The sequence below is a fragment of the Lycorma delicatula genome, chromosome 1, assembly GCF_047948215.1.
Source record: "Lycorma delicatula isolate Av1 chromosome 1, ASM4794821v1, whole genome shotgun sequence".
Taxonomy (NCBI): Eukaryota; Metazoa; Arthropoda; class Insecta; order Hemiptera; family Fulgoridae; genus Lycorma; species Lycorma delicatula.
In genome coordinates, this window is record NC_134455.1 from 355,323,649 (window position 1) to 355,337,033 (window position 13,385).

Sequence of the window (13,385 nt, forward strand, 5' to 3'; positions counted from 1 at the left end):
ACGCGACAATATATATAATTTAAAATGTTTATATAATTACAATTTATTGGTTTAAAAATATATGTGAAATAGGACAAATCAATAATAACAATGACAATAATAATAATATTAGTAATAAGCGACAGCAATAAACAACTCATAATAATGATCATAGTAATCACAACCACAAAAACAACAACAATAACAATAACAATAATAATAATAATAAACAGAGATTACATGCAAAACAGAATTTAAAGTCATGTTGTATTTACATGTTGATAAATAATGAAAAGCCGAATTCAGTCCCACTGAAAAAAGACATTAGCATAACCGCTAGTCATAACACTTTTAACCACTAATCTTGTATTAACAATGGTACAATAGATAAGACGAATACAAATTTCTTTTACAGCAAATACCTCTGCTGCTTACAAATAAAACTACCCTAATTTTAAATCACCGTAATTGCGTCGAACCTAAACTAGTAATTGGCAGACTGACTCGCATAACCCATAACGTCTCGCTTTGACCGATTCGCAGAACTAATTTCAACTGGTCTTCACCGGATACTCCTATCTTCTTCGTTCGATCGTCTGTCCTCACACGTTCCCATTAAATTCCTACCCTGGTCCGGTAACTCTTCTCACGGAACAAGTATCTGTTTAGGAGTGTTAGTGGGCAGTATTACAAAACCGATTGTTAAACGGACCTGTTACCTTTACTAAAAGGGTTTTTTAGCCCCTTTCTGGATTCCTCCCATTATTATATTTTCTACTACTTTCTTCTTAATTTCTAGGAATCCGTTACTCAGGTCCGTTATACCGGTATTGTTGTAATATATATACTTCCACGAAGAAACGGAGAAAATTTCAGAACATGTTCTAATGGTGAAAATAATTTTAAAAATATCATATAATCATACGTCTGGAGACGCTTTTTTTCGATTTACGGCTAGCGAAAGATTTCGCCCGGATTTCAGCTCTTCTAATAAAATAAGCCTTACTGTAATTTTTGGACCCAAATCAAGGAGTAAAGCTGGTTTCTTATGTAATTTGAGCTGGGAGATAGGATAAAACAGGTCGTAGAACTGTAATTCCAGTAGTTTTTAAAATATCCGACGTAAAACATAAAATTTGGTACTTCGTGGACTTCTGGCACGACCAGAAGCCTGGTGAGTGACAAAATTCCGATCAACAGAGGTAATTAATCCAATCTGAAGGTCACTCTCTATATAACATGGCCGGGAAGGGACGGCCTGTAGAGGTTCTTGGCAGCGGTAAATTAGTTAGGTCGATATGTTAGAAGAGCGGATAGAGCAGAGCTCGCTTCTGGATAAAAATGAATTTTTCCTCGTTATTCTGAGAAGTAAGGACCGTTAGTATTCATATAAGTCTAAACGTAAGTCGGCTGATGTAGAGAAAGCATTTTAATTTGTATCTACAAGCACCCGCGATGCAGGAAAATTTTACTTTTCATTCCAATCTGCAAATGTTTAACAGCCAAAGTAAGTACTCTCCGAATTTAGCTATCTAAATTATAAAAAATACATTTGGTTTAAGCTAGATCGGTTTATATTTCATAACTATAAAAATAATAATAAATATTTATAAAGAATAAATTTATTTTAGAGTGAATTTTTTCATTTTGTTTTTTTTTTGGGGGGGGGGGAAATAAACATTTTAAGGAGTTATTTGTTTAATCTATTTATTTATTTTTCTTTCAATTGTAGTTTTTTATAAGTTAAAAAATTAATGAAATAAAGTAACCCACAGAAGAAGAAAATGATTTAAATTAAATTAAAATTCATGTAAAGAGTTTCAGTTAAATAAAAAACAAACAAAAGTAATCGTTAAAATTTATAAAAATTATACAGAATATTAATAAATATTAATTTATGGAAGTAAATTTATTTAAGAGGTATACTAAAAATGAAAATATTTTTATATTTTAGTAAAATAGGTTTCAGAAAATACATGCATTGTATTAAACTTGTGAATCTTTTTGTTTGTTTTTTTTTTAATAATTTGGCAATTTTGGAGTCATTGAAATGATGAAGTCAGTAATTCATTTAAACATTGATGAATTAAATCATTAATGTGTGAATAAGTTTTTTTTAATCTTAAAATTCTTTATATATAATGATTATAATAAAAGTGATGTTTCAGTAATTTTCGCTAGTAGTAAAATTTTTAGTCATCATTAGCACTTTCCAGTATTTCATTTAAATTTTGTTCAAATAATTCTGAGATTAATTATTTAAATATGTTATAATATTAGTTATTATTTATGGATACGCAAAACTCAAAATAGTTTAAATAAACTATAAAAAAAATTGGAAACAAACTCAAGGTTATGTCATTGTTTATGCAAAAAAAATAATATAATAACGAGATAAAAATTATAATAACACATAAAGGAGAAAGAAAGAAAGAAAACAACAGAGAGAAAAAATAAAAATATGCACACAGAAAATATCCAATTCTTTCCAAATATCAATGTTGTTTCAATCGCAATATTTTTTTGATAGCAAACTTATTTATTTCACATATGAGTGTTAGCATTCTCCTTCGCGGCTTCACCCGCGCTACGTGGTTGGTTACTTGCGTTTCCCGTCGTGGTCAGGGGATATTTAGCAGGTCAGGGAGCTAGACCGGGCTAACCCTGTCATGGACACCATGGACCAGCGCTAGGACCACACTGTGTTCATTAAACTGATGCTTGTTAGAATAATAATGATAAGTAAAAATTAAAGCTTGTTCAATTTATTAAAAAAAATATAAGTATATTGTAATCTCTTCAGAGTAACTGTTTTGTCAGTACAGGACTCGAAACTTTGCGTGATTTGAAGAATGCTGATTTAAAAATACTCGGTCTCCATCTTAAAAATATTACTTATAGCTAGTTAACCATTTTTACCAGAACGAAGGACGGGCAAAAAGAACGTGTAAAAATGTATTTTACCCGGTTGTTACCGTTAGCCGACAATAGTAGGTGACAGAAATTCGTTTTTCATTTAATAAAAAAAATCCTTTAATTACTTTTATTTTATGGCTTTTTAGTCATGTAACCGGAGGCAGGTGTGTCATATTTTCACGACTGGTTGCACCTGCCTCCAGTAGAATGCGATGGTGCGGTTTATCATCGCATTCCTTAGAAGAATCGAAATTAAAAAAACCCGAAAAATGGATTTTAGATATTTAATTGAAGAGAATTTTCAAGCTCCAATCTAGTTAATATCTCATTTAGTACAGTTGGAAACGGGGAAAATTTGCAATCATTTCTCAAATTGTTTTTACCTTTGTTTACCCGTTTTACGGTCGACTTTCGAAAAATTAAAAAATTTGTTTTAAGATATTTACAGGAAAATTACACACACCAAAAATCAAGTTGATATCTTCATTTATTACCGAGATTTAAAAAAAAAAACAGGTTTCAAAAAAAAATCAGAATCCAATTTAATCATTTAAACTCGGAATCTCAAAAAATTTAGAAATTAGTGTTTAGATAATTACACGAAAATTACACAGGCCAAAAATCAAGTTGATATCTTCATTTGTTACCGAGATATAAAAAAATAAATAAATAAATAATAAATTTAGTTTTTACTCAATTTTAACCCTTTAAACTCAGAATTTCAAAAAATCTATTCTTAGATTAGAATAAAAATTATCAGTTTGCATTACGATGCGCAAGTGATTTTTAAAATAGTCTGTAAATTGCCGGTTAATTGTCTGCAATAACTCAATTGCTTTTCAATAGATTTTTAGAAATGAGGTATCATTTTGTTCAAAATATAACGCATAATAAATTTTGTCATAAGTAAAAATTTGATGAAATTAATAATTACAAAGATATTGAAGATTAAATAATTAGGTTGGCCGCCATTTTTTTATTTTTGAAGGTAACGTTTTAAAATTTTTTATTTTGTAGAACAAGACACTAGCCTTAAATTTGCCAAATTTAATTAAAATAGGTTTACTCATTCCTGTGAAATAATTTTATTACTGAAAATCACAAAATGGCGTCAAGAAGGAAAACAATGCACAGTAGAACTTATGTCGATATTGGTGTCCTGAATCAGTTCCTGAAGTTCGTCTAATACATCCCGAAGTTCCCTGTTTATAGATTATCGGACAACTACTGAACATTTGAGACGGTTTTTGTTTCTCTACAAGTTTGGATTAAGGAAATTAAGTTGCTAGGGTACTGTGAATTGGCCTTTCTTATCTTGACAGAAAAAAACAATAGGGAACAGGTTTTTTTAATTTCTATATCTTGTATTATGGAGATGTTTCAAACGAAATATAAGAACCTAGGTTAACATTTCTTTTGATATGCATGTTAATAAATGTTAGATTAAAGTAAAGATAAATTTACGTTTAGTTAATTTTATGATTAAGTTAAGAGTTAATGATTAACTATTTTATTAGTATTAACTCTTTTAAATAGTTAGTATTTTTTATTATATTTATGTTAATAAAACGTATAGGATGTTTTATTTTTTAATTTTTGTATATTTAATCATAAAAAATTTGTAATTTTTCAGATCCCAAATTACGGCATAGTTGGAGAGGGCAAGATATATTGTACTTCCGTTTTTCCGATAAGGTAGTCCGGAATAGAGTGGTCCGTGCTCAGCTCTGGGTCTACGTACGGGGTTCGGATTCACCCGTAGAAAGTCCCATCAACGTCAGCGTTCTGAAAGTACTACGAGGTAGTAGCAGTGCCGAATCCCCGGTCTTAACTCCCTTTGATAATTTAAAGGTAAAACAATTTGATTTTTTTTTACATCTAATAATTATATTTTTTGAAACAACGTGGCAAAAACTAACAGTAGTATTATTTTAAATTCTATTACTGAGAATTAAGTGTTTTAAATAATTTAAACAATTAATCAAACGCATGATGTCTGTGACTTTAATGTACTGAGAACAGAAAAATATTCAAAAAATGAAACTTTTAAGAGAACTTATTATTTTTTAGCACATAAGTATTTTTAAAAAATACATAAATATACTAAGTTATTTGAAGAATATCGACTAAGAGATTAAATATCAAAGGAACTAGCTTCAAATGATCTTATTATAGATGATGTTGATTAAAGATAAATGAGAAGGGAGATAGCGGAAAACTAAAAAGACATGATACCTTAAATGGAAGGAAGACAAAATAACAAAAAGCTCAGAAATCTATTAACCTGCCTTAGGGTGGGAACAGTTTAATTTTTTATAATATAATTACACATAATTGGTATATTTTATGTTAAAATAATGTAAATTAATTTGACCGTTTTACAATTTTACCTTATACAATAGGAAAAAGTAAAAATAACAAAACGAAATAGTTCTGTTATAGATGTAATTTAAAAAAAAAAACAAATAAAAAACCGTAATTCCCGAAGTGGTATAAATTTTATTACGTATAGTTCAAATTCACATAATTTAAATGAAATTGAAAATAATGTAACTCGAAGAAGAGCTAAAAATGAAACGTACAAATAACTAAAACACGAAAAAACTTGTACAATTAATTTTGATTCGGAAAAAGTAAATATTGACTAACTAAATTAATATATTTTAAACATAATTTTATGCTATCTTTTTAGGGTGTCAAAACCCCTTCATTTTTATCAGTAATCAGAATAATTATCAGTGAATCAGAGCAGAGCAGTGTACCGAAATTGTGTGTCTCTCGGCGCTCTGTGAAACCGTGTCATCACCGTGCGCCTCAAAATATTACACAATTTTCGTAATTTTATTTTAATTTTCAATTCAATATCGTAGGACGCGGCATCTAGCGGAGTATAAGTCACTTAGTTACTGTTTGCAGTAGCCTTTTTAAATGATTGCTAGATGTAGCGACACTAATGATTGTTTTAGTAGTTTCTCAAATTTTCTGATACTTTTTTGGTGAAGATGAGCGTGGCTGTATCCAGCTTAATTCCACTATTTGAGAAAATGTACAGAGATCAAAAGGCAAATGTACAGAGATCAAAATGTACAGAGATCGTTCCACTTAACTTCTTATTTTAATTATTTGAATTTGTTCAATTACATTTTTTTATAATCAGAAATGTATTTCATAATTTTTATCTAACACTTTTAAAAAGTTATTGACTACTTCGCAAAATGTACCTGATAGAATTTGGTATCAGGCTTCTTGGGAAAATTTGGATTTAGTACCCGAAAATCGAAAATGTATTGATGCTGGTGTAGAGCCTTATATCTGCTTATCAACCGATTACCTTTACTTCTAAAACGTATTCGTTTATTGAAATTAGTGCCCGAAGTACACTTATTTGATATTTTTTGCCACGTAAAAAAATTATTATTTCATGGAAGTAATCTCACTCAGATGTATCCATCCTAGTCCATACGCTTGCTGGCTCAACCGATCTGTTTTCCATCAATCAAAATATTGTAGCTATTAGTATAGTATTAATTTCATCCATAATTCTCTATTTGAGTGTGTTTAAATCTTGTTGACGTATTTGAAACGTTCTACGTTTTAGAGATTCCCATATGAAAGAACACAAGCGAGAAATAATCCAATGTTGAAACATCGTTTTAAAGTATGTATTGACTGCAATGTGGTTCCATGAAGTTGTAAATAAATCCTTGGTGCATAATGTCAGATTGTGTAAGGCTGGAAGTACATTATTCAGTTAGCATCAACACATATAGTTCTGATTTCATGGTAATTTAAAAGACATTTTCTTGTTCAAAAGAAATAAATGGATCAATAACACTTAAAACCTCCTCATTCTTCCTCATAAAGCAACCTATGCATTTGAGGACGATTATTATAATTCCAGTATCTCATGTTCTGTCAGCCTCCGTGGCGCGAGTGGTAGCGTTTCTATCTTTCATCTGGAGGTCGATCGGGTTTGAATCCCGGTCAGACATGGTATTTTTTTACATACGCTACAAATCATTCATCTCATCCTCTGAAGTAATACTTAACGGTGATCCCGGAGGTTAAATAGATAAAACAAAAACAAACGGTATTTCATATTCTGCTTATTCACACAGCTTATAGTTCACAATATATTTCCTCCCATGTTAACGGTTGACAAATGGACATACAATTTCTCCTACATTAATGTAAGAAACTGCTTATAGAAAGTTTTCTTGTGAGAAAACCTGGATTCGTTACTTTTTGCACAAACTGACATTTGTATGGGTGATCATTTAGATCTGAATATAAAATCCGCTGAGCTCTTTGACTGGTTAAAAGCCAGTGAATTTTTGTCTTTTTACACCCTCAATATTATCCGATGCTCGCGCCAATTTCACAATTCTCCTGATTTTGTTATCTAATACAGAAGGAGCAAATTTCTCTGCCAGTTCTTAATGATATAGCGATCGAATATTTCACGTGTCTTCTAATACTGAAGTGTCACCTAAATGTAATATGAAGATAATAGAATCACCATTTTCAAAAATAGAGATTTTCATTTTTCAAGAATTTTAATTTCTATTTTTAAGAATCATGATTTTTCAAACTTCTTGAAACATATGGAGCGTAGATCGGATGTGCATAGATAATTCTCAATAACGAACGAGCTATGCGCAACACTCCACTCTTATATTTCGTATTTGATGGGAAAGAGACTCTTCTCTGAACTGATTTTTACACATCGCATCATCCTCACTCTGAAAAGTGAGGGATTATCTTCACTACGACATTGAAAGTGATAGATGAACGCTGGTAGTTCTATACAAGTATAATTCAATTTTGACAATTTCTTTCTATATTTTGTTGAAAGAGTTTCCATTAATTAATTTGAGATGTTTACTTATTTATATGAATTTATTTTTTAGGTCGTTCGCCCAAATGGTAGTGAAGGAACGTGGGTTTCATTGGAAGTAAGAAGGTTATTATCCGATTGGTTCAAATTTCCTCGAGATAATTTGGGTATGGTAATACACGCGGTAGGTCCCAAAGATTCGCAAGGAAGATCACTTGTCGTTACAGACCTAGAAGAAGAAGAAGGTGTTTATGTAAGTAATTTTAGCTTTATTCTTAATAAGTAAAACAGAGAAGTTGTAAGCCATTCAAATTGTCGGAAATACTTCTTTTTTGCCAAAATTAACTTTTAGGTAAGACATGTTGAAAGTAGAAAAAATTCCGTAGAATTGAATGAACTACTTTTCCACTTTCTCATTTTTTTTTGCGTAATTTTCCAAAATACGTCCAAAGTTGGCGAAAAACAGTTTTTTAGTTTTAAAGAAAAACATGACGTTTTATAAAAAAATGTTTTACGTTAAAGTTGTAGAACATTTTTAAGCAAAAATTATAAGCCCGGCCCCATGGCAATCGATCAACAAATAAATTAGTATTGCAAAAGAACCGCTAAAAATAACATTTTATTCAATTATTAATTGAAATGAAAAAAGCTTGTTTGACCAAACTTCCAAAATATGCAGTACTTGGCTAGTAGAATAACTACCTTTTTTGACTTATGTAAAATATTCAATAGGTTTTGCAAAAATCGATTTTTTCGAAAAAAAAGACGTTTTATTAAAATTCGAATAACTCATACTGTAATGCACCTAAGTAACCCATTCGGGGCTTAAAATTTTCTTTAAAAGTTATATTAACCTGTGAAAATAGTGCGCGTATTGCAAAGCAATTGAAATAATACGAAAAAGCAATCAAACCATTGACTTTTTTTCGGCTCGAAAAACATCACTTAATTTTTAAAGTTGAAGTTCCGTCAAAATTACATTATTGCAATTCGATAGCTGCCATTTTTATACGAATTTAAAACAAAAATTTTCTGTACGACCTACTGGAGTCAAGATAATTTATTTTTCAAAGAATTTGTACGACCTCATTTGACAGTATTAAGGTATGACATTTGCACACGTTGTAGTCGAATACTTGTACTTTAATATAAAAATTATTCTGCAGCGATCGATTTTGTTTTCTTCAATGTAAGCTAAATTATTTTGGACCCGTTAAATATGGCGTATTCAGATAATCTGTCAACCGATTCCGCAGCGATCAAAATCGATCGCTGCGAAATAATTTTCATATTAAAGTACAAGTATTCGAGTATAACGTGTGCAAATTTCAGACTTATTGCTAAAAAATGAGGTCGTAACAATTCTTTGAAAAAAAATTGACTCCAGTAGGTTGTAGAGCAAATAATTTTTGATTAATTCCTAGAAAACTGACAGCTATCGAATGATTTTAATTCCATTTAGATGGAATTCCAACTTAAAAAATAATTTAAGTTTTTCGAGTCGAAAAAAGTCCATGTTTTGGTCAATTTTCCGCATTATTTCAATTATTTTGTGATACGCGCATTATTTGCACATGTTAGTAAAACTCTTAATGAAAATTTTAAGCCCCGAATGGGTCACCTAGGTGCATTACAATATGAGTTATTGAATTTTAAGAAAACGTTTTTTCGAAAAAAATCAATTTTTGCAAAATCTATTGACTATTTTATAAAAGTCAAAAAATGTACTTATTCTACTAGCTAAGAACTGCATATTCTGGAAGTTTTGTCAAACAATCTTTTTTTCGTTTTAAAGATATTAATAATTGAATAAAACGTTTTTTTTAGCGGTTCTATTGCAATATTAATTTATTTGTTGATAAATTGACAACGGGTAGGGCTTATAATTTTTGTTTCAAAAAGTTATACAATTTTTATGTAAAACTGTTTTTTTTTTTTAAAGTCTAGTTTTTCTTTACAACGAAAAAAACTGTTTTTCTCCAACTTTGGACGCCATTTGGAAAATTATGCAAAAAAGAGGATGGAAAAGTAGTTCATTTAATTCTACGGAATTTTTCCTATTTTTAAAATGTCTTATCTAACGGAAGTTAGGTTTGGCACGTAAAAATCTAATTTGATTGGCCGATTATGTTATATGAGCTCCTCTACGAGAGATAAGAAAAATAAATTTCCTGTTAGCTAATTATTTTGGCTATATTAAACCAATATGTTACGTCATGATTGCTTTGACATAAAAATTTCGAAGGAAATTTACACTAAATCTCAGAGCTGGCATTATTCCCACAAAAAATATGAATAATATTGACAAACTAAGTTTTTGAGCTGTCACTTCATATTTTTCATCGATTATGGTGGGAGCCCTTAACACATTTATCATTTATTTATTTATTCTTTTGACTTTTACAACCATTGGATTATTTACTTTAATTTCATTTTTGGTGAGATCCTTTTTCTACCTCCTAAATTTTATTACTTTTCCCATCATAACAATGTACGTCATTGGGTTAAGTTATTTGTCTATATTTTTTGGAATTTTTATTTTGAGATTTCTATGATTCAGTTGAAATACAGTGCAGGCGCAATTTATCTTATCCTTACCATAATTTCATGTATCTAAGAATCTCTGTGAGCGTCCGTCCAAGAAAAAAATTACAAAACACGAAAATCTTTTTGAATCACATTTATAATTTTAAATTAAATACAATTGTTTTTATTACAAATTTTCTAATTTTACTATAAATTATAAATATCTTAATTACCGATATTACATTCCTGACGCGAAAGTTGATTAGTGGGGTGATTATTTCCAGGTGACGAGATCCTTTACTATTCCGAATATACTACTCTACAATTTTCTAACTCTCTTTTACTACGAACTTACCGTAGATGGTCGCATGGCCGCTTAGGTACTAATAAATAAACTGCAAATCTAACAGCGGTAGGTTTTGAAGTTATATTGTTAAATAATGAAATCTTTACCTAAAATGTCATTATATATATATATATATTTAATGAATAGTAATATATAGTAATATAGTAATAATAGTAATTCTGGGACTTTCATAACATATTCTAGTAGAAAATTCTAATGGAAAAAGTTCATATAAACATGTCCTAAAATGCTTCGTTTGCTAGTAAAGATTCGCTCGGATTTCAGCTACCCCGGTAAAATTTTTAGAACGTTAATTAAGGTGCAGAAATAGTGATTTCTTATAGTGTTTGACCTGAAAAATCGAATGAAATAGGTTTCGGAATTGTATTTGCAGTAGTTTTTGAAAAATCTGGGGTTAAAACCAATAAATTGGGCTAAAAACCCAGTTTTTATATTTGACGTACAGTAACATTGTTAAATGGGTTACAAACACGTAAAACGTACTAAACAAAATTTGTAGAAAATTTAATTCTGAACATAATGGTGTACGATACTTGAATAAAATAAAGAAAAGTTAAATGAATTCTAATTTTATTTAGAAACAGTACACTAGGACCAAAGTGCATTATACGAACCAGTTTATAATGTTAAAAAATGAGCACGCTATTTTCATCATATTTCTTGGCACGCTTCTGTATTGCATACTGCTTTTGTTGCTCTTAGGGATGCTCTTAGATGTAATTATTTAGGGATGTCCTTAAGTTGATCAGCCTATAATTGCTATAATACGGTCAATTAATTCCTCACGAGAATGTATTTTTGTTTTGTAACAATACAATGCAATATTTTTCATCCATCCGCAGATGCAATAATCTAAACGTGTTAGATCAGGCGATCTTGGTGGTCAGGAACATATATCTCCACGACCAACCATTTCTGAGGGAAATCGTGAGCGGAAATGGCACAAGAGAAGTGGAGAGGCTCAAAATCGTGTTAGAAGTATACTTTGCGTCTCAGCACTAGAGGAAAACCTTCTAGTAGCTGCGACAATTTTTCTTGAAGAAAGTGCGTGTAGGTCTCAGTATTAAAGCGGCCAGCTAACGGGAAAGGTCGAAACAACTGATTGTGAAGAAGTCCACACCATATATTGATGCTAAATAGGTTTTCAAAATTGCCTTCCCCCATTTTATGAGGATTTACGTCTGCCCATGTATGCTCATTGTGTAAGTTGTTGACGCCACCTCGAGTGAAATTCGTCGTCGGTAAAAAAACCTATTTGTTGTCGATTTGTATTCCACCAGTGAGCAGAATTCTAAGCGAAGCGGAGCGTCTCCTGGTTGTAGATGTTGAACTAGCTGTTTATGGTAAGGAAAAAACTTGTTTTAAGTGTCCTTTAAGCCATCAAATGTGAAACTCCGATCCGATTTGAAAGACGTCGTGTACTGATGCCTGGACTACACTTATCTTCATTGATAATAATTTCATCTATAACAGATGTTATGTTGGTCAGATCGTTCATAGTTGGTAAGAATACTACGTAATAAACCTGTTTTCCGAAGACTACGAGAAATCGCGTTAATTGTTTTGGGAGCTGCAATCCTGCGATTCGGAAAACCTATTTCATGTTCTGCTGCAGCAGCTGTAGCATTACCATTACACACACCCAAAATGAATACCATATTACTGTATTCCTCTGTTGTAAATAAATATGGCATTACTTCAACAGCAAACCCTTCGCATTCAAACTAAAATTCACGGAAAACCTTCTTTAACTACAGCACAATTCACAGTCTCTGATAACACTTAATTTACTTAACAGAATGATTTAAACATTAATACAGTATTCCACATTCTTGATCACCTGTTGTTGTTTTATTGTCAACTTTTTATAAAATAATTTATTTTACTTCTGTTATTAATAAAACATTTATTTAACCACAATTTTTAACAGTAAATTTTGTTTTTACAAATTCTCACATCACCAAAAAATATTCATTTTCTGTTTGCATTAAATAAGTATTTTTGCGACAAATGTAGTAATGTACTTTTTTTGAATAAAATTCAAATTTTTCTGTGTTTTGCTCAGAATTAAATTCTCTACAATTTTGGTTTAAAAGTTTTATCTGCTTATTACCCATTTAAAAAAGTTATTGTTTGTCAAACATAAAAAAACAGGGGGTTTACCCCAATTTATTGGTTTTCACCACTGATTTTTTCAAAACTACTGCAGATTCGATTCTAGAACCTATTTTATTCCATTTTTCAGATCATAGATCATAAAAAGCCTTGATCTTAGCCAGATATAATTTTACTTCTATTTAACGTTCTACAAATTTCAGTACGAACTCATTTTACCGAGGTAGCTGAAATCGGAGGGAAATTTTTCATTAACCGTAACTCGCAAACGAAGCATTTTAGGATATAGATTTATATGAACTCCATTATTTTAACGACTAGGATAGTTTATGAAAGTCCCGGGAGAACCTTGTGAAACATTCTGTATATATGTTACATATAAATACAGAAAATAAGCATTAAATAATGTATATATTTAATGCTTATTTTCTGTATATCATAATTAATTAAAAAATAAAATTTTAATGACTTATTAAAAATAATTTTCTCCTGCAACAAAAAAAGATAAAAATAATAGCTTCGTAACTATGGTGTTTCTGATACTCTAGTTCATGTACACTATCATGGTGTTCACTGTGCGGTAATTATCGATAATAAACTAATAAAAAATAAATTTTAGGCAGATTTCATAAGAAAGCTACTTAT

General features: G+C 30.3%; 1 protein-coding gene across 1 annotated transcript in view; it reads left to right on the forward strand.

Annotated features, from left to right (window-relative positions):
* Positions 1 to 13,385, forward strand: part of myo (growth/differentiation factor myoglianin) — a 243,068-nt gene that overhangs the window by 213,779 nt on the left and 15,904 nt on the right. Inside the window, exons 2-3 of the mRNA XM_075382535.1 lie at positions 4,529 to 4,746; positions 7,806 to 7,985. Coding sequence (XP_075238650.1) covers positions 4,529 to 4,746; positions 7,806 to 7,985 — 398 coding nt within the window. The remainder of the gene's footprint in view (positions 1 to 4,528; positions 4,747 to 7,805; positions 7,986 to 13,385) is intronic.